General features: G+C 41.8%; 1 protein-coding gene across 1 annotated transcript; it reads right to left on the bottom strand.

The window, feature by feature from the left end:
* Positions 1-6,003: 6,003 nt before the first annotated feature.
* On the bottom strand, positions 6,004-27,721 carry PPM1K (protein phosphatase, Mg2+/Mn2+ dependent 1K). The gene is made up of 7 exons (XM_004590579.3): positions 27,544-27,721; positions 21,356-21,871; positions 19,928-20,028; positions 12,380-12,545; positions 12,085-12,229; positions 11,003-11,137; positions 6,004-9,532 (listed from the first exon to the last, which is right to left on the bottom strand). The coding sequence occupies exons 2-7, from the start codon at positions 21,793-21,795 to the stop codon at positions 9,401-9,403; spliced, it is 1,119 nt and encodes a 372-aa protein (XP_004590636.1). The 5' UTR covers positions 21,796-21,871; positions 27,544-27,721; the 3' UTR covers positions 6,004-9,400.
* Positions 27,722-27,812: the final 91 nt, after the last annotated feature.

Here is a 27,812-nt window from a genome sequence, read left to right as displayed (position 1 = left end):
AATAATAGTTCCAAATTTTCTTCAAGGCCTAGATCATACAATAAAATTGAAAGTTTAACAGTTGTTTACCAAGAGTTACATTCTCTATTCTACATATCTATCATCAAGACTTTTTTTTTCAAAGATTTAGTTATTTGTTTGAAAGGCAGAGTTAGAGGGAGAGAAAGAGAGGGGGTGGGGTTCATTTCCCAAATGGTGACAATGTCCAGAGCTAGGCTTTGCAAAAACCAGGAGAAAGGAGCTTCGTCTGGATCTCCCACGTGGGAGATGGGCCCATGTGACTTGCACCGTTTTCTGCTGCTCTTCCCAAGCCGTTAGCAGGGAGCTGGATCAGAAATGGAGCAACTGGGACACAAACCAGTGCTCATATAGGATGCTGACAGTGCAGGTAGCTTAACCTTCTAGTTGTTGGAAAAGGGAATGCTTTAGGTTAAGAACAGGTTTGCTATCAGGGAAATATCACTGTGTGAAGATTAGGCAGGGCCTGAGAAGACTGTCAGATTTGAATCATCCCACAACATTATCATTATTTCTTATTTCCAGCACCGTTGTCCTGTGTTCTCAGCTGTGTTAGCAGGGGCATCTCTCTGGATTTTGAGTTTTATCTAAAAGGTGCAACCAGTTTTATCTAAAAGGTGCTTTGATTAACGAGTGAAGAATGCAGAGGGAAGAAGCTGATGGTGGGACCATCGTTTGGGAAATCACAGTGTTGTCATGAGGATACAACGCAAGAGGCAGAAGAAAGAAAGTTGGTTCACAGGGTTTTGCTTTGGTGGTCTGAACGGGAGGCATTGCCCTTCATTAGACAAAATGAGGAGGAAGAAGCTTGGGTGGAAATCCCATTTTTCATGTTAAAGACGTTGAGAAGCTGGTGTGATGGCTCAGTTGGTTGATCCTCCGCTCGCAAGCACTGGGATTCCATATGGGCACAAATTCATATACTGGCTGATTTCCCAGGCTATAAGTCAGGGGGCTGGGTGGGAAGTGGAGCAGCCGGGACATGAGCTGGTGCCCATATGGGATGTTGGCGCCCCAGATGAAGGATTGGCATGCTATGCCACCATACTGACCCTTTTACTAAGGCTCTGCTGGGACTGAGGTGGCTCTCACATGCACTCTCTCAGCCCTCTCTGGGAAGTCTCTTCTCTCATCTCTACTTGGTGTTGCACATGCCTTTCAGAGACAGCCAGGCCAGTTTAGTGCAATATTTCACTCCCGGTTGTTCCTATTATGTAGCAAGAGAGCCTGACAACTCTTGTTTTAAGTTTTGCTTTCTTTTCAAAGACTTATTTTTATTTGAAAGGCAGAGTTACAGAGAATAGGAAAGATGGAGAAAGAGCTCTTCCATCCCCAGGTTTATTCCCCAGGTGGCCGCAATGGCCAGAACTGGGTCGATCCAAGCTTCCTCCAGATTTCACATGTAAGTGCAGGGTCCCGAGGCCTTGAGCTATCTTCCACCCTGGCACTGTCATCTCTACCTCAAATTCTGCTTCCCAGGAGCCCTAACCTGGGACAACATCCTAACCTGGGAGTTCTTATTCTCAGCTTACAATATTTTAGAAAGGGATAAATGAGATCGCGAGTAAAGATGCCCAGGGACTATTGCATTATACTCTTTATATTCTTTATTGAGACTTAGTGCCCTTGGCTCTGACCACCACATTTTCTCCTGTTACTTCTATGGGGTGTGCATTCTCTCAGCATCTTCATACTTCTCTAGGACACTGTTCCGTGGCTTGTTTCTATTTTGCTTTTTACCCTCCTTGCTCTGCATTAACTTGCAGGATGTGCCCTCAGAGGATATGTTTCATGTGACCATGGTCAGCTTCGTCAGTGTGACAGGTGTAACTGCGCAAGTCCTGGCATAAATGGCGGGGAGCCCATGCTTGGGTTAGTGCTCTGCACTTGAGATTTTAAAATTCCCAATCATTTTGTCATGAGGGCCCTGAATTGTCACCTTTGCAATAGACTCTCTGAAGCAGATGTCACTGGTCTTGCCTCTAGTTGCTATCTCCCAACAGATGACAGGATTCTCTTGGATTTGCCCTGCTGGTGACACCAGAGGCTTTGTTGCTGGGCTGATCTCTCCAGCTTCCCTGAAAACAGTCAAGTCACTTACTCAGCTGAACATGGCTCTTTCAGGCAGAAGTTGCTTTCATCCTTTTTTTTTCTTCTTGATGAAGTTTCTCTAAAGACACACACACACACACACACACAAGTTAACCTTTCTTCCAAACTCTACTGTATCCACCCTGGTGTTTTACAGGAATGGACAATGGATTCCCAATGATTATTGTTGATAGACTGACCCACTGAATGCCAGTATACAGTCACCTTTGAAACCTATCCCGCTGGGGTGTGCCTTGTGCACACTAGGCTAAGCTGCTTCTTGGGACACCTGCATCCATTGGCTGAGTGCCTGGAATCTAGTGCCTTCAATGCTGCCAACCCAGCAACCCATAAATGCCCCTTGGAGGCAGAGGACAATGCCCCAAGGACCTGGGTTCCTGCCACCCACCAGGGAGACCTGGCATTTGTAGGTGTAGTTTGGATGGGGGATCTTCATATGTATGTCTCTGTCTCTCTGTCGCTCTGCCTTTCAAATAAATACTGTGATGTTTACAGTGATAATTCTTGGACTGGCAGTGTGGTATATCAGACTAAGCCTCCACCTGTGGTGCCAGTGTCCCATATGGGTCCAGGTTCATGTCCCAGCTGCTCCACTTACAAACCAGTTCTCTGCTTCTGGCTTGGAAAAGCAGCAGAGAATGGCTCAAGTTCTTGGACCCTTGTGCACATGTGGGAGACCTGGAGGAAGCTCCTGGCTCCTGGCTTTGAATGAGCTCAACTCTGGCTGCTGTAATTATCTGGGGAGTGAACCAGTGGATGGAAGGTCTCTCTCTCTCTCTCTCTCTCTCTCTCTCTCTCTCTTTCTCTCTCTAACTCTACCTTTCAAATAAAAATAAATCTTAAAAAGAAAATTAATGATGTAATCTATGAATCAACAATCAATGTGAGTCAGAATGCTTATGATCTACATCAAAGAACTGTAAAACCTAATATACTTTTTTATTATTAATTATTTTGCATTATGTGACAGTTTCATAGGCTCTGGGAACCCCCCCACCCCTTCCCACGCCCCTCCCCCCGGTGGATTCCTCCACTTTGATGCAGCATTACAGTTCAAATTCAATCAAGATTCTTTCCTTGCAAACGTATACCAAGCATAGAGTCCAGCTACTTATTGTCCAGATGGGTTGAACAGTTTCTTGGGGAGACCATCTCTGGTCCGAAGTAGAGCTGGTAGAATATCATCCCAGTCAATTAAGAGTCCCAATATAGCATCAATAGCAATTTGCAACATTATGGAATTGACATAAACCTAATATACTTTTAATACCCTATGGTATTCCATAATGGGGAGGGACAGCAGAGAAATCTTACATCACCCTAGAATGTGTGAGGGAGACTGGAAGTATAACCTATCAGGATCATAACTGGTAACTCATAGACAACAGACTCGAATCAGCATTAAACAATAGTAAAACTACAAAGGCATATGGGGGGAATCAGGAGCAATCCTGACAATCTCTTAACAGGAGGTATGCGCGTGGAGCGGGGCGGGGGGGCACCCCAGAGTGGAGCAGGTGGACAGGAGTAGGCTTGTATCCCAACCCTGAAGACTCCCAGATCATCACCAAGGACTACATCCCAACTGCCAAGGAGACCACAGGGAATTGGAGTGCCTTCGGAGGCCGAGAACTCTGAGGTTACCCACCCCCATTTGGATCTACCACACGGGATGGAAGAAGTCCAAATCCTGCCTTGCAGGATCCAAGGTCAACAACAACCAGGAGCCCTGAGAGGTTCACAGAAACAGAAGAACAGTAAACTTCCTTTGGGACTAGGGAGGGGAGTTTTCTCTAGTCCTTGCCTGGTTCCAACTTTGGGTCCCCACCCTCTCTTGCAATGACCATCAGGATCGCTCCAGAAACCCCTCAAAACAAACAAACAAAAAATCTAGAATAGACAGAGAACAACAAGGAAAGCTTAGAAACAGACAGGAAACGGTCAGCGGGGATGCACTTATACCTCACTAGGTAGGACACAAAGATTAGTTACTCCTCACTAGAGTATTGAAGATTTCTCTGCACACCCCTCCTAAAACTGTTCACCTAAACTGTTGACATGTCTTGTTTGTTATAGAGTTAGACTACCTGAAAAACAGCCAGGTTCAGCAAATTCATGCTTCAACGCTATAAACTGCTAAATACTAAAATTAAAATGGACATGAGAGCTGAATAGTAATCTATAGCCATTTTAAGGTGTATAGAACCTGTTTGTATATAAACTAATAATTGAAATGTCAATGAAGAAGTCACAGGATGTGGTTCAGAACTTGCATTCTTTTTTTTTCTTTTAACATATTGGTTACTCAATACCATGTCAACTAATTCCATAACGTTATAAATTGTTACTGATGTTATGTCGGGGCTTTTAATTGATCGGGATGATACTCTGCCAGCTCTACCTTCAGAACAGAGATGGTCTCCCCAAGAAACCGTTGAACTTACCTGGACAATAAGATGCTGGACTTTATGCTTGGTAAACGCTTGCAATGAAAGAATCTCAACTGAATTTGAACTGTGGTAATGCAACAAGGTGGAGGGATCCACCATGGGGGGAGGGTTTGAGGAGGGGTGGGGGGCAATCCCAGTGTCTATAAAACTGTGTCACATAATGCAATATAATCAATAAAAAAAGAAAATTAAACAACAACCCTGCCCATTCATTCACACGTGTTCCCATTATACTCGGCGTGGGCATAAATTACCCTTACCATGTGTACCTTACACTCAGTCACCTCCTGTAACTTGTTCATACAACCACTGAACGAGAACCTCTGGGTCACACCTTGTTTTTCACAGACCTCAGAGAGCATTTTGCAGGTGGATACTACTAGATGATGTTAGCACTGAAATGGTTTCGCTTCCGCTAATGAAAGAGGTCTGGGTTGGATTCTAGTTTTGCCACTGTTAGCTCCTCCAAGGCTCCGGCTCTTCTATAAAAAGACTTACAAAGGCTACCCATCTTTGCTGTGGTAGTGAGACAAAACATGCAGAGGAGAACTGCCGGTGAGAGATGCATTCATCTACCCTCTCTGCCTTCTCAGGCAACAAGTTAGACCCGTTCACACTTCACTGCTTTTAGGTTTTGGTTTTCTTCAAATGAGTCTCGGAACCAGACTGTGAGTCATCTTTGTCCCAACTTGTATTTTACAAAGGCATAACTAATTATCATCTAAGGAGCTACCACAGAGAGGAGATGGCCTCCTTCACAGCATCAACTACTACCCTTGACTTAGTTATTTAAAGCACCTAGCACCTATTTTCCCAGTAAGAGATTTAATGAGAATATATTCAATGCATTAAGCTACTCACTCAATAAACATTCCTGATTGTGCCTTATTGAAAAACTCATGGAAGGTGCTAGAAAAGGCATCTGAATAACCCAGAGCAGGACTCTGCTGCAGGGACACACTCTTACAAGGGGTCCCGTGCCTATGGAATAGGAACCATCTTACTCAACCAGCAAGATGTGAAAAATTGCTCGCATAAAAGATGCATAATGGGAGTTCTACAGTATCACTGCCAAACACCTGTTTCTAATTTTTACTATTGCAGATGTATCAGCGAAATATACTGCAAAATTTCTGAAACCACAGGCAAATCAGTGTAGAGATCATCATGACCTATTTTCCTTTGATGTGCCAGTAGATATTTCGGAAGAAAATATGAGATTTGCTTTAGAGGAAGCAAAAATATTTTAGTTGGTAAGAATATATCTCTTTTTATTTTTTACCCCAAAGGTTCTTCACATTCATTTTGTAAATGGGCAGAATTTGGCTACTGGAAGAAATGCCCAACTATTTATCATTCTTTGATCTCATTCTTTTGTATTATTCACAGGATCACATCCATAATAAATGCTGGAAAGTTTAGATGCCAAATAAACACAATTGTACTCTGTATTTTATTATGCATTTTAGTAGAAGGATATTTTGAACACTGATAAATATGATCTTAGTTTGTTCACAATTACTCTAATACATTCATACAAAATGATGGTCACAAAAGCAATTACATCAGCTCACAATAGAAGGCACAATACACCCAAGGAGTACACAAAATACACACAAGAGCACTTCAGGAAGAAAACTGGGATGCACTGGGCTGCTAAATTCCATGCTGGAATCCAAGGCAGATGAGTCATTCTTGGAGGTGGAAAGCTTCATGATATCCTATCCGTGAACACTCAGCATGACCATAAATGGACCATCTTATAGACAAGGAGCTGCCAGAGAGTCAACTGGTCTCCATCTGGATGCCAAAGACAACAGGCAGGGCACTGAAGTTGTGTTTGTTCATTTGTAAAGACGTGACTTTTGATTTCCACTTCGATAATCTGTATAAGGGAACCTAAGGAACACATAAAACATAATCCAACTACCACCTCAGTACAGAAAGTATGAACACATGCTTGCATTTAACTGTATATAACTTAGGCCTTCACTTCCCCTGTCTGAAAGATTTCCTTACTATCATATCATCATGAAGTTAAATCTATGCTCATTCTTAGAAAGGAGACAAATGTCCTGTCTGGTAATAAATAATTAGTATAGGCATACACATTTTCTACCTAAATCCCTTTTCCAAATTAATTTTCACTTAAAAAATAATTTCTGGAACTTAGATTACATGGAGATAATTCTTTGAAGTAATTTTTAAAAACTAATAGGAACATAGGGAAGACTCACATCAAAAGATACAAAGATTAAAAACTGATCTCTCCAAAATAAATTCTTTCATAGAAAAATGCATGACTTTGAACCACTTAAGAAACAAAGATACCCAACAGATGAATAGTTGATGAGAGCAGAACTCCATTTACTTTTATATGTACAAGCTACTAAATTTACACTTGTAAAATATGACAGCAAGCTTAAGAGTATTTCAAAAAATGTTGGCAACACATTCTGAAAGATGATTTATACAGTATGTATACATGGAAAACAAACAGAAATACAATCAATGTTTTTATTACATTAATATAAAGTATACCGTGCTCATATCCACATAGCAAATTCACAGTTACAAAAAGCTATATGTAGAACAGTCCTTTCTTTTTATTACTATTTGCATGATTTCCAGTAATAGCCTTGAAAGCCTAAGACACACATGCTTACCTCTATGGACTACAATCATCTACATCTTAAATTGGACTCTTTAACATGATTGCTTGCAAAGCTGTAAGCACCAGTTTGCTTTCTGCTCAGTTCAGCTCAACTCACTACTCCAGGTGCAGCAGATCCACCGCAGACCATCAACCTTCAAACTTCCTTCTGTCAAAGCTGGCCACTGCCTCAGTCACCCATGGCCCTTAGGCCTTTGAATGTGATGACACGTGTGACTAGTTTTTAATGTGTGTATGGTGGGGAGGTGTAATGTAAAGAATCCAAGCAAAAACAAAACCTGAGCCTTTAGAATGTCCTGTTTCCTGTTTGGGCAATAGCATTTTCCATTGCCCGTTAAATTGGAAACCCTTCAAAGTCCTAAGACCTGCCTTGCAAAAAGCAAGATGGACTCCCAGCTGTACCTGGGTTCTTCTCGCAGACCATGAACATCTTCATGCCCCTAATGTTTTTCCTCCTTTCACTTAACTTTCTTGAAAAAAAAAAAGGAAGATTTATTTAGCATTTTTCAAACAATTCCCTTCTAACATGGCAGGAAAGCTGAAGATTTATTTTCTCCTGTTCTCACAAAGGCGAGAAGATGTGAGCATTTATACTGGGCTCTCTTTCTTCTAGTAAACCTTTGGATGAAGCTTAAAGAAAGGAAAAGTCAGCCCTGGAAGAGCTGAAAGTATACCCTTTATCTGTTAATGTTGTCCTTTAGTTTTCTTTTCCTTTTGTTCTACCACAAAATTCCATGAGGACGCAGTATTTTCCTCACGCATTATTTTGTATGCAAATAACCACATCAACATCCTGGCCCTGTTCCTACATTTTCCAGATAAATTACCTGCCATGAAATACCTTCTACAATCATTTTACGTCTACTTTCTCATTGGGTGCTAACCATTGGCTCTCCACTATACAAGAACTACTTCAGTTTATCAAGAGTCTATAGGGTTTAATACACAATAATTTAAAGCTGGTTAACTGGTGAAGGAGCTACACAAGATTGTTCCCTTTAATTTTATATTACTCCAAAATATACATATGTACACACACCCACATATGGGACAAATTTACAGTCTATAGAAATAAGCCGTAGATAACCATTCCAATCATACATGTACAGATTCACATTTTAATAGCAAACCTATATGCAAGTAGAGATTATAGTTTTGCACATCTAAACTATTCGCAACAAGCTGAAATACAGAATGTTTTCATGTTTGTTTTAGATGTATCATTCCTTGCAAGTCTTAGAAATGAACAAAGATGAGACCTAAACCTTAAGCTCTGTCTATAGTACTGCAAGTCAATGTGGTATTATTTTTACTAACAAATTAGCCAACTTACTTACTCTATAAAAAGGTGATACATACATACTACAAATAAAACACAAAATGTAGAGACAATTGAAAGCTATACAAAATACCCGATACCTTAGTATTTAATTCTGTATTGTTTTGGCCATAAAACCTTAGCTGGTGCCTTCTTTTCTGATAGAAAGGTAGAGTCCCATCTTTGTAACATCTACAAGTACAGAAAACAGGGCTGAATGGGAGGGAAGACAGAGGTGATACAGCTGAAATAGACAAGTATACTGTTTATAAATATGCATATAATTTAGCAATATCATGTTGTCTGAATTCATTTCGCCTGCACAATTAGATTTACTGAAAGTGGTCTAGAACACAAAATATGGTAGTAGAGAACTCAGTTTTCACATTTACCCCTTGGCAAAGTTATGAAAAGTAAACACCTACAGATAATATATTGAATAGTATCAAAATTCAAACGGATTAGTGCTGAAGAATTTGAAGAACCTGTTCAAATAACTAAAGGGCAAAAATAATGAAAAGAAACCAATAGCTGCCTAAGAGTCTTAACAATTAGAAACCCAACACTCACCATGAGTATTGAGACCACTTTTCATTTGCTTGCTTAGAAACTTTGCCAGCTTAATTATACATACATGTAGACTAGGTATGTACAGTTGAACATAAATATGATTATTCATGAAAAAGATCACCATGCAAATAGTCATTACATTTATGCTGTGTACTCATCTAGTGGGTCACTAGTACAGATGACATTTGTGACTTGATCGGGTTCTAGACGTGCTCAGTGAAAAAGCGTGGCCCAGAAACTCGGGGTCCTGGCCAGCATTCAGGCCCAGCGGCCACTGGAGGCAAAGCTTCTGCTGAAGGAGAAGTTGACTTCTGAGTTCTTGTACTTCCCCCAGGCCCCAAAAGGCACTACGACAGCAGTACTGTTATCCTCGGTGCCATACTGGATTGCCTGCAAGGTTTGGCAGGGAGGAGAGAAAAACACTGGAAATCAGAGACTGTGAAAAGAAAGCATCAGCAGTTCCTCTGGAAAGCCACAGTGGCGTTCCTGCAGTTACAGCCCAACTATGTCACAGCACCTGGGGATTCTCTCCTGCTGGATCAATGCCCACAAGGTTTATGGATCTGCACATGGAATAACTAGTGGCATCAAACACCACTATTAACTACATTGCACTGTAGCCACTATGGCAACAGGGATTCTGTGGACTAAGGAACAATGACATACAGCTCCTGAAGAAGATATGAGTAAAGCACTTAGCATAACAGTCTTTTTCACACACCCATTAATTTTAATTATTATTTTTTTTGAGAGGCAGAACATTGAGAGAAAGAGAGAGAGAGAGAGAGAGAATTCCCATCTGCTAGTTTACTACCCAAATGCCTACAATGACCAGCACTGGGCCAAGGCTGAAGCTGGGAGCTGGGAACTCAATCCAGGTCTCCCACATGGGTGGCAGGAACTCAATGACTTGAGCATCACCTGCTGCCTCTCAGGGTCTGCAGTGGCCGGAAGCTGGAGTCAGGAGCCAGATAGGCATCAAACCCTGGCACTAGGAAAGGGAACACCATGGTCTCAGCATCTGAGTGCCACACCAAACACACACTCCTAATGTTAATAATCAGAAGTTGCCTATGCTATTATTTTCCTTAAGATGGATATTGACTTGGCTCCATCCAGTTTACCAACTAAGTGCTGGGACTCAAGAACCTGACTCAATTTGAAGCCCAGTTCTGCCATGGGCTTCTGTATCTCAGTTTTCCTCATCGTGTGACAAAGGACAACAGCTTCCGTCTCTTTAAGATTTTGTCATGAGATAAATTAATCTATATGATAGGAGAGTGTCTGGCACATTTCCTTCACATCAATTTTATTTGGGGGAATATTTTTTTTAAAGATTTATTTATTTTTATTACAAAGTCAGATATACAGAGAGGAGGAGAGACAGAGAGGAAGATCTTCCATCCAATGATTCACTCCCCAAGTGAGCCGCAACGGCTGCGCCAACCCAAAGCCAGGAACCAGGAACCTCTTCCAGGTTTCCCACGCGGGTGCAGGGTCCCAAAGCTTTGGGCCATCCTCAACTGCTTTCCCAGGCTACAAGCAGGGAGCTGGGTGGGAAGTGAAGCTGCCAGGATTAGAACTGGCGGCCATATGGGATCCCGGCGTGTTCAAGGCGAGGACTTTAGCCGCTAGGCCACGCCGCTGGGCCCTATTTGTAGGAATCTTACAACATAAGATGATCTAGGACATTATGGAATCATATTATTCACTGTGTCACACTTAAGCTAAAACAAAGAAACTTTCAGCTCATGGTGGCCACTCCTGGCTGCATGGGGCCCACACAGCTGAGGCTGTCCTTCCTGTGCCTCCCCTACTACCCCTTCTTGCCCTTTGCTAGCAGAGGCTCTGCCACGTCACCTGTTCAGTCACTGCATGGGCAGCTTCGTTGGGATCATGGCACTGATTGACAAAGTCACAGATCTCCTGGCTGTTCACCATAAAGTTGATGCCATCCGTGGTGAGGACAAGGAAGCTGTCATCAGCATGGTGGAGCTGCAGTTAGGGCCAAATGCATACGATTAGAAAATAGGCTCTACCTTAGGATAATCTGGGTAATTCATGAGAATTTTTATCTGATTTGCTGTAGGTAAATGGGGAAAATGGAAAGTCAGTTGGTAAGGACAGCAAAAGTAATAACAGTAGCAAACATCAAAAATAAACCTACTGTTTACTGTTTAGTGCCACAACGAAGGTAGCCAGATAGCCGAATGCTGGGAGGTGGTTAGATGTCATCTCCCTAGCAGGACTGCCTGGTATGATTTCTGCCTTAGAGAATCCCTGGTTAGGAGAGGCAAGTTGATCTCTATATACTTTAGGTTTGCCAAGTGCTACAGTACCTGTTTTGAACAGAGCCCATCATATCATGACCCACACATAGGTTATTTATACAATAAAATGATTGGAAGTGGGATATCTGTAAGATATGAAACCCTTTGTGCCATTAATGGACAGACTGTGCTGCAATCCTTGGAAGCCTGTGCTGTGCCATCACAGGATCTGTAGCTTTCTTTCTGGGAGGTTTAAACAAGGACATGCTAGCTCTTGGATTGAGAATGTGTTGGGGAGTAGTTTAGGATAATGGGGTACTGATTTGTAGCATCCAAAGATACCATGGAAACAGAGGAAGGCTGTAATTTAGCTGGAGGAAGGGGAAGTCAAGGTCAGTTTCCAGGTTGAATGACAGCAACAATGGGATGCAAGTGGCAAAAGATAGCAGAACCATTCTGTCAGAATTCCACGCAGGAAGAAACAACAGCCGAAGACTTCTTTCTTAGGCCAGGCAAGTTGTACTTTATCTGTAAAGTGCATATCCTCCCATAAATTAGTACTCTGGAAAAATCATTTTGGCTCCAGTTAAGCTGGTAAGAGAGTCTGCACATGGAGACAATCCTGTATCCATCCTTTGCCTGTTCAACAAGTGCTTGCAACTCCATCCTTACCTTGATTCTCTTTGTTTCTGGTTCTGCTATTACACCGCTGGCTTTGAGATCTAAATCTCCAATGCTTCGGGTCATGGCCAGTCTGCCATTTACATGAGGCTGTCCCAAGCTATTCCAAGCTACAAAACCACCACATTTCTTGATCCTGGACAAGGAGAAACAAAGACTAGAGATGTGATTTGCAGGAAACCATATCACTGTCACTTAATCAAGACATTGATTTAGAGATGCAAACTTCCACCTCTTGAACTAGAAACATCATCCCCACGGAATGAGCAAACATGGGTAGTGGTACCTTTCTTTTTCATCTTTTCTTTCTGGAGTATGATCAATGGTCAGCTTCATAGGTTTTCCTTTTCTACACAAAATAGCCCGGCTGTCCCCAACACTGGCTACAACCAGTTCGATGCCATCTCGCAATAGGGCTACTGTGGCAGTAGTCCCAGAAGTCAGAAGGCTTGCTACAAATATTATGAAAAAGAATACAGTTAATGATAGTCCAAGGACTGGATATGGAATTTTTATTACAAAACAAAATGCAAGCATGATCAACTAGTGCTCGGATGTACATTTTAATTTAATGAAGTACGGCTATGCAAAAAAATGCAAATGAACTAAGTAACTACCAGCATGCAGAGAAATAAGTATCTAATTCAGAAACAAGGCTCCATGCAAACAGAAAAGGCTTTTACTCTAATTGGTCAGCAATGCATCCCTGCTTCCAAATGACCCCTATTCATAGAAACTAGATCTGACTTAAGCTTACAATTGAATGACAATTCTGCATGTAAAAGATTTAATTTAATGAGATTGGATACGATGAGATGATGGATATTATCTACTGAACCCATCCAAGCAAGCCAACTTTTCTTTGATCTATGGGTCTGGAAAGGTTTCTCTTCCATTTCAGATTCCTGTCCTATGACAGCATTAGCAGTTAAAAAGCTAAGAGAGATATGCCATGGGCATACCATTTGCTCCTCACATGCTAGATGTTGTACTGTTTAAAAAGTTTTTCTAAAAAAATCTTCAAATGTTCATCAAAAAGCCCTATTATAGCCAAAAAGCTCATATTCTTTTCTGTTTATCTTTGCCCACAAAATGAAACAAAGTTACAGCCATTGTCATATTGGTGGAAAATGTATGGGTTGTAGAATGAAATTCACTCTAGTTTTACCTCCCCTAGCTCCAGCAGGATCCAATACAAACAGCACATCTCCAAGTGTAGGATAGCCACTGCCAGTGTCACTTCCTGAGTTCTGCCTGGGCCCAGAGCATTCCAAGAAAATTAGTTATCTCTAATAACAAAGAAAATTCAAGGTTGCTGGGCTCAAGCTTTCACTCTTTCCTCAACCAAAGTCAGACTACAGTTTTTTGCACTTGCCTTTAACTCACTCTAACGATTTAAGTTCTTTACCCCATTTTAGAAACTTTTAAGGTGCATTGAGCCTTGCTGAAAGTTAGGACTACAGTGAATGTATGGGCTAAAGGCAAAGTGGAAGAAATTACAAAAGATGACCTTTTTAAAGCAGGTATTATGTCAGTATATTATTAATTCTTTAGAATATTTAAATGAAATATGTAGGCAATTATCCAAAGATGATTTTGGCTGTAAAAGTTGATGTAGATAAAATGAAATGCTATTGATTTGATTTATTAAAACTCAATTTTTCATGATTTGTTTTCTTTTTTTAAAGAAAATTTCAAAAACTTCATCAATGATGCATTTTGGAAGATAATTTATATACAAATAGATTTTCCAATCAGCATATTAAAATGCCTGCTTTAATCAGAAAAGTAAAATAAAGCATGTATAAATTCTATTTAATCTTTTATAATCATGCTGAATTTACATGATTGAGAATTATCATTTGTATTGCACTACCCTCCCACTTTTCTCTTGATTTTGGAACTGTTTTACCAAAGTAGCAGTCTCTACCATGCTAAAATAGATTATAAATTTGTGATTGGATCACATAAATGTTTTAGCCAAACATCGGTGATTGTCAGATCTTTCCAGTATCCAGATGACTTAACAACAAACAAAACATTATGGCAAAGGAGGCTTTGCAGTTCAACCTGCTATAATCTTTTCAAATGCTTCAGAGAGCCAGGCAAGAGAATACAGGCGTTTTTCTGGGGGGCTTTCCAACAAGGGAATTTCGTATCCTTGCCCCTTCCTTGCACTGTTAGCAACAGCTTTTTTGAAAGTGGATTTTAATCCACCACACACACAAAGAGGTAAAATTCCATAAGTGAAAGTTGCATTGTTCAGGCTTGTAATTCGTGCCTCTGCCATTTCAGGAGAGTTTCAGTTCTTACCAACCCCAATGTGACAGTTCCAAAATCCCAGGATTTATGGGAAAGGTTTTAAAACTAATGATTGATTCTGCTTTGCTAAGCATCTAAGAGTCTAAATAGTAAATCAGCATTTAATTTCATTTAACATTTAACATGGAAGTAAAAGTTTTCACTGTTCGTCCTAACAACAAAAGTATAAAACTAAGACATCTTTCAATAAGTTCTTAACACTCACTGGACAATTTCTACTGCAAGTCAGTTCAACTAATGGGACAAAGAGGATGTGGCAGCCTTCCAGTAGTCCAGGCTAGGAACCGCTGGACTCCTTCACCTGGGACAAAATTAAGCAGATCTCTCTTTCCACTGAAGCCCAGCATAAGTGTCCACGGGCTCCAGGTCTAGAGCTGCTGACCAGGCACAGTTCTCTGCCACAAATAACACGCACAGAGGCAAACAGGAAATTCACCCAGGAATTGTGCTCAAACATTACAAACCTGCAACACAGGGGAGGACAGAGAGAGAGCTGCAAAATAAGGGGAAGGCTTTTTACTTCGGTGAAGATGTCACTAGCAAATTTACATAAATATTCCAGGAGATGCCAAATTGACCATCTCAAAACTCCATGTGCTCAAGTTGATGGTATTTTGTAGTTGAATCTGTTTTATCAATGCAGAGTAACACTGCTTACCCACTTTGTGTGGTGTCCAAGGGAGGAAAAGAAATGAGATGCCGATGCATGTGGACCAAAATACACCAGTGGTGACACAGATACATTGTCCACACTCCCACACAGACCCCCATATTCCCACCCTCTCATGTACACTTAAACACAACCAATGAATACTGGAACTTCATTGCAAAAAACATGCACCGTAACTTTGCTGCATATCAGAGTAGGTCAATTCATGGTTGTAGCGCGGAGTAATTTGTATCTGAAAAGCACTACGCAGTTGGGGAAGGATACTAACTACAACATACCACCAAATTATTGGAACTTAAATACAGAATAATAAACAATCAAAGCACCTCAAGAGCAAATACAAGGAGTAACACAGGAATGTGTATGGTGCTGTACACAGGAATTCAGTATCGAGGAGGCATTTTTTGGTGTAGAATGATTACTTTAAACCCATTGCTCCTACACTCTCAGGTATGCTTGTCATTTTATGGAATTCACATAGCAGGTATTTTTCTGCAGCTCTCTCTTTTCCCCAGTGTTGCAGGTCAACACAATTAAAGAAAATTGATCAAAACTGAATGCCAACATAAACAGTACAAGCACTTCTGTTCAGAGTGTTACAACCCCTCCTCCCCCAGTAATTATTCAACTGTGTAAATGATATGCATCAGTCAATCCAGTTTCAGTGCTTATTCAAAACGGGTATCCAACTCGGGTGACTCATCAATGCCAACATCAGAGTAAGGAGCTGAAGCAGTAACAGCACAATAAGACTGTCTCCTCCAAGCTGTCCCCAGGGTGCTTCTGGCTGCTGCTCCCAGCCAGCATGAAAGGGGAACTCAAACAGGCTGCACTGAGACCCCCAGGGGTTATTTTGTGCTGTAATTTTTCCATAAAGAAGGGAAAGAATGTGAGAGTTTCCCATGAGACTCACAATGCTGTCCATCAATGCCTCCACTCTGAACGTCAGAGCAACGAGTCTTCTCTTTTTGATCCGTTTGTCCCCTGGGCAGCTTTGCTGCTTTCAAAGCTTAAGCAATCTAGAAACACTTTGAAGAGTTTACAGGATATACAGGATTATAATCTAAATCTTTCACCACCTGATCTATTTTACTAACTGCAAACCACAGACCTGAAGAGGTATCACTTGAATTCACTGACAAGTTTCATTAATCGGACAATTACACATTGTTGGTACAAACTGAATATGAACAACTCAAAGAGGTTGCTAACATTAGCTATCGGGGAAAAAAAGGCAACTTCAACATGCATGACAACAGATCCATAAAAGCAGCTAGCAATTTCTTAAGGGCAAAGGCATTTTATTCTTGCTGTTTCATGATCAATGATATTCTGATTTTGTTCTCTTCACCCCCAGTTAAAACTGGAACAGTTAACATGTTAAATGCTAATAAGACAGCTTGAAGCTGTATAGTTATAGGTGACAGCTGTGGCACTGAAGTCTAAAAGAGATGTTTTATTATCACTTCTTCTCTTTTTTTAAAGAAAGCTAACATGAAATGATGGAGGGGGCATCCTAACCACTCATGCCTAAAATTTCAGCATCAGAGACTCTGCTATGGTGTAAGCATCCCCATTCAGGTTTCTGCTACTTATTTTTCAAATTTGACCATGAGTGACAGCTCATTAAAACATATTTTATTAACAACACGGTTATGTGAGCTACAGAACAATAATAATAACCGGTGAGAAAGAGCAGGTTGTAGAGATGATATCAGTCCAAATAATGAGTGACTGAGAAGCTTCCAGATGCTATGCAGAGTGCTCAAGTCTGGAAATTCAAAAACAAAAAAGCCACAGAGCCTGATCTCACAGGAAGGGTTCAACAGGAGAGAAAAGGAGGTAATGCCAAACGAAAGGGTGAAAAGGAGTAGAGAGGCTAATGTTGGAACCACACATTTGTATTAGCTAGCACTGATTCTACTGTAGATCTGTCACTTATCATACTGATACTGCTTCAGTTCTTACTAAAATCTTTTCATTTAAAAACATTTTTTAAAATAATTCTGAAATGTACAATTTTGGAAATCCACAAGTTGAAGAGTTAAACAGCATACAACATTCTATCTTCAGTGACTTTTAAAATATATTTCACAAAATAGACCCCAGGTAGATAAAGGCAATTTTTTTTGCCATCATTGAAAACTTTGATAACTTAATAATAATAAATTTTTAAATATTCTCAGAACAATTAACTTAAAAATGCAGACTAAGTGACTTATTAGAACAAATACAAAATACTATCTAATGACACTATTATAATAATAGGTTTTTGGTAGCATTTAGTAAAATATTCTATCTTGCTTTACTATACTTTTACACAATGGTCATTAAATGAGAAATAAAATGTAAAGTATCTTATAAAAGTTGTGGGATCATTACCTGTAAGCATATAACAGAGGAAAAATGCTTTAATTTCATGATTAGAAATGACATTTTTATGTTATTTACACAACTGCTTATTTATGCGACAAAGTCACATTTAGAAAGTTTTAAGGTATGCAAGTTACATAAATCCTATAGTTCAAAATTCCCTCTCATATCCTACACCAAGTTTTCCACCAATTGTTTCAAGTATCTTTTGGCTGAACCCATGAAGGGTTAATGTGTGACTGCTGGCCACATCCTGACATTTCTGAACATTCTCTTCTGAGAAGCTCTGCACTCAGCTGCAGCTGTTTATAGAACAGCTGGGGCATTGCACCTGCACCACAGCAAACAGGTGGGAGTTACAGCACCAGTCGTAGCTAATGTGGTTAGGGAGGAGACAAGAACACACCAGAATTTAAATTCAGAAAAAATAAATTATCAGAAGCTTTTTGGTTTCCTCTTTCCTGGCTTTTACTCATTAAAAACAAAAGCTAAATCTTGTGCATACAATTCATCTTTGTTCAACTTCTATCTTCTTAAAGGTGAGGAACCAGAGAAGAAAGGGTAGGGAGTAATCCAACAGAACGAAGAAAAGAAACTTGGGCCTAACTCACCTACAAACTAGAGAATGAATCCCTGGACAAAGGGAGAGTAGAGTATAATGTTTTTGGAGGAAAAAAGAGCAGGCAAACTTCTCAAATAGTAAACAGAGGCAGGCACTCGGCCTAGACATTAAGATGCCTACTGCCTAGAACAGAGTACTGGGGTTGCATTCCCAGCCCCTGACTGCAGCTTCCTGCTACTGCATGTTAGCAAAGTGGCACAGAAAGCGGGGACTCCCAAAGTAAGGAAAGAGGTGCAGACACAGACAAGAAACCAGAGTGGACTCACAGTCAAACTGAATTTATTGGAGAAAAATCCAAAGAGGTGGCCATTTGCATGGCAGAGGAGCAGACCTCCAGTAGGCTGTGTTTTTTATAGTTTGGGGTCTTGGGGGTGCTTCTAGGGGTGGGGGAATTCCAAGAAAAAGGAGGAGTGGGTGGGGACTGGACCAGCTTTTCTTGGGCATTTCAATCTTGGTAGGTCTTGCTCCCTGGGGGCGAGGAAATCCAGAGAATAGGGTGCTGGCAGGTTAGACTGATCGTGTAATGTAAAAGTCCCTGTTGGGTGATTCTGTATTTATTATCCAGCTGACATAAGGTGCAAACTTGAATTCTTGCATTGCAGTGTCCTTCAGTGCAGATCCTAGAAGGCAACTGTGATGGCTCAAGTAATTGGGCTCCTGCTATCCACGTTGGAAACCTGAATTCAGTTCCCAGCACCCCACTTCAGCCCTAGCTCAGATGGGACTGCTGTGGGAACTGGGGGAGTGTGACAGTGGATAGAAGATTGATCTCTTTCTCATTGTCTGTCTCTCAAAAGAGAAATCATGGAAAAATGAAATTAAGATCTTTAAAATATTTTCATTTAAAAAATGTAGTAAAAATAATTATCCTCCCTCCTCATCATTAAACAACCACATGACAGAAACCATACTGCGTGTCAGAAAAATGCCGAGGTCTAAACTGACTTTTGACTCTCCTTGAGCTTATATTTCTTATCTGTGAAATGGGAGAATTCCCTTTCTTGCACAGTCCAATGCAAAACTGTGAGAATGTATCTCTTTTTTTATAAAAGAAAATGATAAGCTCAATAAAGATGAATGCATGATTCATTTTCAAATCAATTTCAGGCCCAGGTGCATACATTCAATGCAGAAGTTTTCAAAGTTAACTTTGAGGGCAAAGATATGGAGGCAAGCTAAGTAGAAAATATTAGCTACAATTACCTCAAATGGTCTTGGTGAGTTTAGTCAAAAGCAGAAACATTTTGCATTCAAAATCTAAGCGTATACAGTGCACACATTTTAAAGTTCATTTGGCATGTCTTGTGATTAACCAAAATATCACTAGTCACCACAGAAACGCTCTTAAGACAGGACTTTTTTAAGAAGTGGGGACAAAATATCTTCTTTCTAATTACACAAACTCATGCTTATTCAAGACCTTGTAGCACTTTTCTTCTTGCCTTTACGATTACCGTCCCAGCTAGATACGATTATCCTGCAGAGTATTCTGGCATCTGCTCGAGAGATGCATCCAAAGACAAAGCCCTGATCCTCTCAGAGTGACTTCTTGTGCATAAAATCAGTAATTAGACAGATGAAAACATTTTAAAATCTTTATAAGATTAAAATTCAAGAACCAAGCTGTGTGCTTGCCTCTCTTTCCGTAAAACTCATAGTGCAGTACTGACATTAGTTTGGAGTCCACACCTCATTTCCAATGTTTACATAAGATAATTTCTACATAAGCTTCCTGACAAATAAGCTTCCTGACACATTACAATTTCCACCCCCAAAGGGCTTCAGTGAATTTCTCTGTGGCCTCCCCCACTCCCCGAGACCTGGAGGAATGTGATTGTTTTACATACCATCAGCAGACAGGTGGGCATGACTGGCAAAGGCTTTATCTATTTCTAGAAAAGCCAAGGTCAACACAGTTTCCAAGTTCTTCTCCTTAGGAAGCAAATCCCTTTGTGGGGAGGAAAAGAGAGCCCCAAAACAATCATTTTACAACAGGTTTCTCTGGTCACAGTCGCTGTGTCTACCACAGTTTTTCCCTCATTGGACCCCAGCAGCTGCCTTTCAGATGTGTAAGAGCTATTGGGGAGGAATGCTTATTGAGTCTCTAAAGTGCCAGGGTTCCTGGGATAAGCTTTTAGGAGTACAGGGAGAAAAAAGTTCAAATCTCTAACATTAAAGAATGAGTCATCCAAACCACAGCCTAGGGAAAGTGGAGTTCCTTCACAAGAATTTAAAGCTCAAAGTTTCTGTGGTGCACTGAAGTAAAATATGCAAAAAACAACAGTTTGAACTTCCAGTATACAGGAAGATGAAAAATTACACATGGCCAAAATTCTGTTCTGTCACATGTCCCCCATTTTTGAACTCCAACAATAGTGTGAGCCTCAATGATACTAATTGGGAAAAACAAATGATTTAAAGTGTCAGCATTAAATGCATTTCCTCCTTCCCACTTTGGATACCAACCATCCAAAGTTACTTTCAGCAAAGTCCTGGACCCAGAGCTTGTCCAGGAACTTGAAAGAACCAGGAGCAGTTGTGAAGCACTTACTATGAGCTTGTCATTAATAGGAATAACTGCTTCTCATGGGTTAAGTTCATAACCAGAGCATTTCAGCACACTTGTGGATAAATGGAACTAAAAGATAAGTTTATTTCATTGCAAAAAAAAATGCTGGAAATCTATGCACATTGTCATAACAGGCATTTTCTGTAAACATTTTGGAGACTCCTGGAATTCAGATCCATTCACTTGAAATGCTAGACACCAGATACCATCTTCACCAGAGGAGTTAAGCTATGTATTTTAAAGACATCTCGGTGTGTATATGTATGTCTTTCTAATTTCACCTACTTAAAAAGTGCACAGGAAGAGAGAGAGAGTGTGTGTACTTCTGGTGGTTCAATCCCTGCAACTGGCAAGGTTGGGTCAGGCCAAAGCTAGCAGCCCAGAATTCCATTCCATGTGTGTCACAGGGGCCCAGAAGGTTGTGTCATCCTGCTGCCTTCCCAGGCTCATAAGTAGGAAGCTGGATCTGAAGCAGAGCAGCCACAATGGGGCTTAACCTGCTGGGCCCCACCACCCGCCCCATGCACATATTTTGAAGTAGTAAGGCTCAACAGTTATGAGTAGCATGCTGAAATTACTGCAGTAGGAGTGCAGTAGGAAATCACCCAAGTGGCTGTGTTTAAGAGGAAGTCTCAGCCAGAGGGTCAAAGTTTAAACGTGAAGCCTATGGCACTGCACAGCCAAGAGTGACAGTCACGGTACCTACAGAATACATTTCTCCATGTGGGTGTGGCAGAAATCAGCAGCTGCAGGTCCGCCATGTCCATCATACACCGCAAAGTAGAGGACCTCCTCCGTCAGCTGGGCAAAGTCCAATCGATCTTCATTCTCTTTCCGTTTGCCAATATGTGAGGCACAGCCCACATTGTCCAAGCTGATTTTGGGAATTGGCTTGCCATACTTAATGCTTGGGGGCAGGAGAATTGGTTCGTCGATGCGGTTGTCCCAGATCCCAAAACTGTCCCAGGTGGCCGGCCGCCCACTGCCGTCCGGGTCAAACCGAGAACACCTGGCCTGTGAAGTGGAGCTGTGACAGGTGGCCGTTAGGCGGCGTTCATCCTGCAGCAGGCGGGAGGTCAGCAGTGCTCTCCTTCTCACCTGGTTCCCGCCACTGCGAACCAAAGTGACTAAGGCAGCTGTTGACATAACTCCGCTGCAAAGGACCCAGTGAGGACGCAATGGTCTGTGGATCAATGATGGGGCGGCTTCAGGAAAATGATACCTGGGCAGAAGGTGGGAGGCAGAGATGGAAGAAGGGGCTCAGTTAGCAACTGCAAACATAATAGATACATTATCTGATATCACTGAGAACAAGAGTCAACAAGGTCTGCCAGGAAACACCTATCAGTTATGTTTAGGTAGATACCCACCAACTTACTTCTCTTAATCGTGGATGAAACATGGTTGCATTTACCTTCCTCACTCACAGTATTTCAATATAACGAAAACCTTGCACAGAGCACTTCAGATAGAACCTGTCTTTCAAACTTCAACCTGCCATCACTAGATGAGCTTTAGAAAATGCAAATTCTGTTTCAGGCCTGAGATTCCGGTGTTAGGAACTGCTGATCTGCAAGCCCCACTTTCAGAATATGCAATACAGAAGAAATAAACATTCTTCCTTTCATTAACTTCACTGATCTGAAAAAAGGTAGCGACAAAAACAATAGCAACAAAGTCCTTTATGAGTGCTAGAAAGAAAAGAAAAAGTAAATGGGTCATAGATTATTCACAATGGCTTGTACCAAAAGACTGGCCAAGTTTTCACAAAGGCACAATCTAGGATCTGAGTTTTGTTTGACGATTTCTCAGCATATTTCCTACTCTATGCCCATGGCTAATGTAAAATGGTTTGTGCAAACACCCCCTTCCCCCAACCCTAACCTTCCCATAGGCACAAAGATAAGCTAGTTCTGATGCTGCCCCTTATGGAAGTAACTCATGGAGAGGATGGGTGGAAATAGTTTTCACTGCATTTGTGACAAGCAAGCAGCCTTGATGTATGAGTAAGTGAACTAGGCAATTCACTGTAGCTGCAATCCCTCTTCCCAGATCCCAGCAGCACAGCCACATGAGAAACTACATTTCTTTAAAACTATTACCTGGTACCTCTGCTTTGGTCTGTACTCCTAAACTCAATCCTAAGGCCTCTCTTGCCATTATGGGGTGTTATTAGGGACAATTCCTGAGCCATCCTTCTAGCAATTCCATACAAATTAGCTTCCAAGCAGAAAGTGATCTCTATAGTACTGTTTCATCATTTATGAATTAAGAAGCAACTTGTCAAAATGGCATAAATTAAGATTTGATAATGCTGGTAGAGGAAATGCAGGTGACATTATTTCCAATATTAGGTTTGAGTTTTTCAAAATCATAAAGAAACTTAAAAATAACAGAGTTATCTCTTCAAGGGGCACAAACACACATATACACAATCCAGCTTAAGCGCATCTGTACAAAAATGCGTTACAGACTTCAAACAATTGCTTGTCAGTGAATTTTTGGAAATAAGTCTAGATAGGTATAGGAAGGCCATAACTGCTTTCAGTGGGAGAAAATATTAAAGAGAAAAGAAGTTCCAAAGAACATCCTTAGATATTTAAGCAATAACAAATGCATGAATCCTGCCATCACAGAGGTTAGAAAAAAGATAGCCACCAAAACAATCGATGAATTATGTAAGCCATCTTGTTACGGCTCTTTGGGTATCATCATGCATAAAATACTGATATTAACTTCTTCTTATAACAATATTGGAGTGAAGAAGGGGAGAAGTAACACGTGTGAAGAAGTGAAGGAGGTAGTGAAGTAACACACTGTATGATCAAAAAAGAGACATTCGTTCCTTTCCTTCAGATAGGGCATTTGGGTGTCTCAAATGACAGCTTAACCTGCTGTGCCATAAAAGCTACCAGAGAAGTACTAATTCTTGATGGAGACAATTGCAAAGCAGTTTTATACCACAAAGAAAGAACCAAAGCTTTAAGTAAGTGTTTGTTATAAAACATAATCATATTTAAGGAATGTACCAGAGATTACAGTAAAACACTATTATCTTGGTTTTGGCCCAAAGAGTGCATGCCATAGCCGGGCTTGGGCCAATCTGTGTACCTTCTTTAAACAAGAGTTTTAGAATTACAAATACTGAATAAAGTTGCTCTACAGCTCTTCTAGAATACAATGTTCCCTCTTTTGTCTTTCTCTCCTCCTTGATCATTTTGAAAGTGATAAAATAAAATGTATTCTCAGTGGAGATAAGTTATCCGCTGGAAACATTTTTTTAAGAATAAGAGAAAATGCAAGTTGAGCATTTTCTTTAGACTTGCATTGCCTGGAATGCATCATCGGCTTGGCTTCGATCCTGCAATTTACAATGATCTCAGAAAGTCAGCAACAGAACAGAGGCAAACATCTACTCTAAGGAATAGGACTGGCAGAGATGAAGTGTGAGCCAGATACACTGGTAGTTTATCAATACCACAAGACAAGGTCAGTCACTTAGGCACAAAGGAGATTTTGTTTAAGAAGCAGTTTGGAGGAAGATGGGGCAGGATTGGGGTGTTAGGCAAGGAGCCTGAAGGGGGAGGAAGCAAAACAACAACCCCCCCCCAAAAAAAACAACCCAAAAGTGGTTTCATCTCTTTTTCCATGTGCAGTGTAACTGATATATACAGATCTACTCTGCGTTCAAGAAAAAAAAAAACATTAAAAGAGAATCTATGTTTCCAAGTTATGGAACAACTTGGAATTAATCCTAAACATTCAGAAAAGTTTTGTCCAGAGATTCACCAATGATGACATAATCAATCTGAAATATACTGAGAGATACACAACAAAAGCAAATAATATACAAGCTTCAACCTAAAAACTATCCATCAGATCTTTCTAGTTCCTAATCAAAATTCAAATGTGGGTATGGGTGTTTGGTGCACAGCTAACAAATTTTTTAAAATTCAACATTTCTATCTATAGCACTTTTGATTTAAGTCCTTGTTCCTCTTAGCATTCCAGCTTCCTGCTCATGTATATCCTGGGAGGTAGCAATGATGGCCCAAGTATTTGGGTCTCTGTCAACCACCTGAGATACTCAGATGGAATTTTAGGCATGTGAAGAATGAACCAATACAGGGAAAATCTTCGTCTCTTTTTTCCTCTGCCTCTCAAAAATATATATAATACATTTTTTAAAATTTTGGTTTGTCATAATTTGTCCACATGAGTTTACAGGAATCATGGATATGCACATCCATGAACATACATGTGCAAAAGTACCTATGCATTCTAGATACTGTTGATAAATAGTCTCACAATACTTTCTCTGGGCGGTAGTTCAGTGAGTTGAGTCATGCAAAGGGGGCACAGGGCAATTCCCGGCTGTTCCACTTCCAATGGACTCCCTGCGGGTGCATCAGTGAAAGCAGAGGAGGATAACCCAAGCACTTGGGACCTTGTCACCCAAATGCAACACCCAAATGGTGTTCCTGATTTCAGCCTGGCCCAAGCTCAGCTACTGTGACCTTCAGGGAATGAACCAGTGAATACAAGCATTCTCATTCTCTCTCTCTCTCTCTCTCTCTCTCTCTCTCTCTCTTTCTCTCTTCCTCTCTCTCTCTCTCTCTCTCCCTCTTTCTCTCTCTCTCTCTCTCTCTCTCTGTGTGTGTGTGTGTGTGTATACGCACATTGCTCTGCCCTCCAAACAAATAAATATATAAATCTTCGGGAAAAGAAACTACTTTCTCTTTTCACCCCGTCCATACTGATTAATGTAGCCACACCTTTCCTGTCTTCCTCCTTCCTCCTCCATTCGTTGACACTCTGATCCAGAACTGTGACTAGGGGACACAGTTTAGACAGACAGGGATATCAGCAGAGAAGTAAGCTGGACATTCACTGTGAGACTGTGAGGGCTTACACAGAGATTTTAGATGAGAGCCCCAGCAACAGACCTCATCTCCAGAATAGGAAGAAGAAAACAAAAAAGCACTTAGTTTGTGGCAAACATTTGAATTCTGCTCCTGATTTAAAAGAGGAAACAGGGAAGAAAAGACCTATCTAGAGCTCCAAGTTTGCTAAGCCAGTTTTATGTTTTCATCTTGTTCCTGCTTTACACTCCCTCGATGGTGTAAACATCTAGAGCTGTCCAAATGTATTTCTGGAAACATGAGCATGTCTCTCAGGCAGAAGGATGTACAGGGATTCGAATCTGTTTTAACTATTCTTGAATGCCAGAAGCAGGCAAAAGGACAGCTCATTTCTGTCATCCTAAGAACATGACAAAATGAAGCAGGAATCCCAAGGATTGGAACTACTAAAACCTGTGTAGATAGTATCCTTCTAGAAGAGAAATTTCAAAAAAAACCATTCATACCCATCCATTATTACAGAGTGGTTCTTTATCAGTGACTTCCACAATAGAAAAATCACCCAAGGTGTTAGTATTCTTTAACCAATGTCTTTCTTAACATCTCTTAAAAAGCAACCTCCCCAGAATGCTAGGAGGAAGGGAAAGATGATGTATCAGGCTACTGAAGTGCTAGCGACAGGCACAAAGGCCACTAAGCCTCCCCTAAGAAGCTCCTGGAGTTCATGTTTCCAATTGCGAATAGGGTGAAAAGTACACAGAACCGCAAAACCCATCCTAATTCCACAGCTCTCTTTGAAAACATCCGAGTTCATGTGGACCCAAGCCACAGATCGTGTTCCAAGCCTGTAATTTCAGACTCGGTTCACAAGAACTGTCCCCTACATTCACTCCGATCTACACCACCACCTGCCCGGCTCTCCTCCAAGATTCCAGGCAAGGCTAGTGCCGCTGTGTGTATTCTGGCCGAGGTCAAGAGAACGCAACTAAGGCTGCGAGAAAGCAACAGGAGCGAAAACCCACCACTCTAGGGCAAGAGCACAAGCATTTTCTTATCACAATGGCCATCCATGTCCAAGTTCCACAGCCAGCAACAGGCACCCCGAGCGCCTGGTTCTTCCTCCGGCCACCGCAGCCACCAAGAATCCTCGGCAGGTTTTCCAAGGCCGAGGCATCCTTTCACGCTTTAGCCTGAGGCCACTCGAAAACCTGGCTCTTTTCTGCGCACTGGTGGGCGAAGGACGCCCAGCACCTTAGAGACCCCGCTGCACATTTCCGGGCCTAAGCTCACCAAGCCTAGCGTGGCCACAAAGACCTCTCGGCAATCCCGGAATGCCATTTCAGTTTCACCTGCAGCCTCCTGAGAATGCTGCAATTTACAACTTAAAAAAAAGGGGGGGGGGGGCATCACCAGCTGCAAGGCCTCAGGACGGCAACAGCGCCATAGCAAAAGCTACATCCCCTAGTCCTGTCATCAAAACCAAGCACCAGTCGGCATCCTCCTCTCTGCACCGACTTCCTCCTCCAACCATGCCCGTTCCAGCTCCAGAGGTTCGAGATTCTGGGCTGGGTCCCCGTGGGACCGCCAGCAGGACACACAGCCTCGGGGTCGCCACGTCTCCCTCGCCTGTGGCTGTGAACCCCCTCAGCAGGCATCCCCGCGTCCGGCCTCGGACAGAGGCTCGGAGGCCCTCCTCACCTGCCCCCTCGCTCGCGGCTAAGTTCAAGGCCGAGTGTGGTCAGGAAAAGGAAACGTTTGCAGGCTGCCAGCGGCACTTGCCAGGGTGTGCCCCGCCCTGACAAACTGCTCTTGACCTCGAAAGAGAAGCAAACCGCGCTCGGAGCGCCCCGAGACCCACCATACGGGCTCGGCGACTAGGAAACCTCCTTCACCATCCTCAGCTCCATCTTCTTCCCCTCTTTCCCCGCAGGGAAGCCGTTCTCCGTTGACTCTCCACGCCCGGGGCCGCCAATAAATGTAATTATGCGAAAGGTGGGTAGAAATAAATGAATTGCACCCGCCAGGTTCTCACCTCGCGTTTGGCTAAGTCACTGGAAGCGCTTTAATTAGCAAAGACAGGGCAGGGCGTCAGGGCTGCCGTGGTGGGCCAGTGTCACTGCCCTCTCCGTTGTCTTCCGTTCTCCAGAGCGAGCAACCGAAAGCACCACTGCTTCGTATCATAGAAATTCTCGAAAAATATTCCCCAGCTGTGGGCCAAGCCCGCTGACGGACGGGCATCTACGGCCAATCGCGCTCAGCGAAGAGGAGAGCCGGGCCTGGAGCGCAGCCAATCACAAACCC

The sequence above is a fragment of the Ochotona princeps genome, chromosome 7, assembly GCF_030435755.1.
Source record: "Ochotona princeps isolate mOchPri1 chromosome 7, mOchPri1.hap1, whole genome shotgun sequence".
Taxonomy (NCBI): domain Eukaryota; kingdom Metazoa; phylum Chordata; class Mammalia; order Lagomorpha; family Ochotonidae; genus Ochotona; species Ochotona princeps.
Note: the sequence above shows the minus strand (reverse complement) of the source record. Positions and strands in the feature narration are given on the sequence as shown.

Bases quoted from the DNA above. Each gene is read 5' to 3' on its own strand.
- PPM1K (XM_004590579.3), bottom strand. From the start codon at position 21,795: ATGTCAACAGCTGCCTTAGTCACTTTGGTTCGCAGTGGCGGGAACCAG. The intron at 20,029-21,355 runs GTAGGTACCGTG...CTCCCCACAAAG, and splicing joins CACATGGAGAAATGTATTCT to GGATTTGCTTCCTAAGGAGA. The intron at 11,138-12,084 runs GTAAGGATGGAG...CCCTAACTGCAG, and splicing joins CAGAAACAAAGAGAATCAAG to CTCCACCATGCTGATGACAG.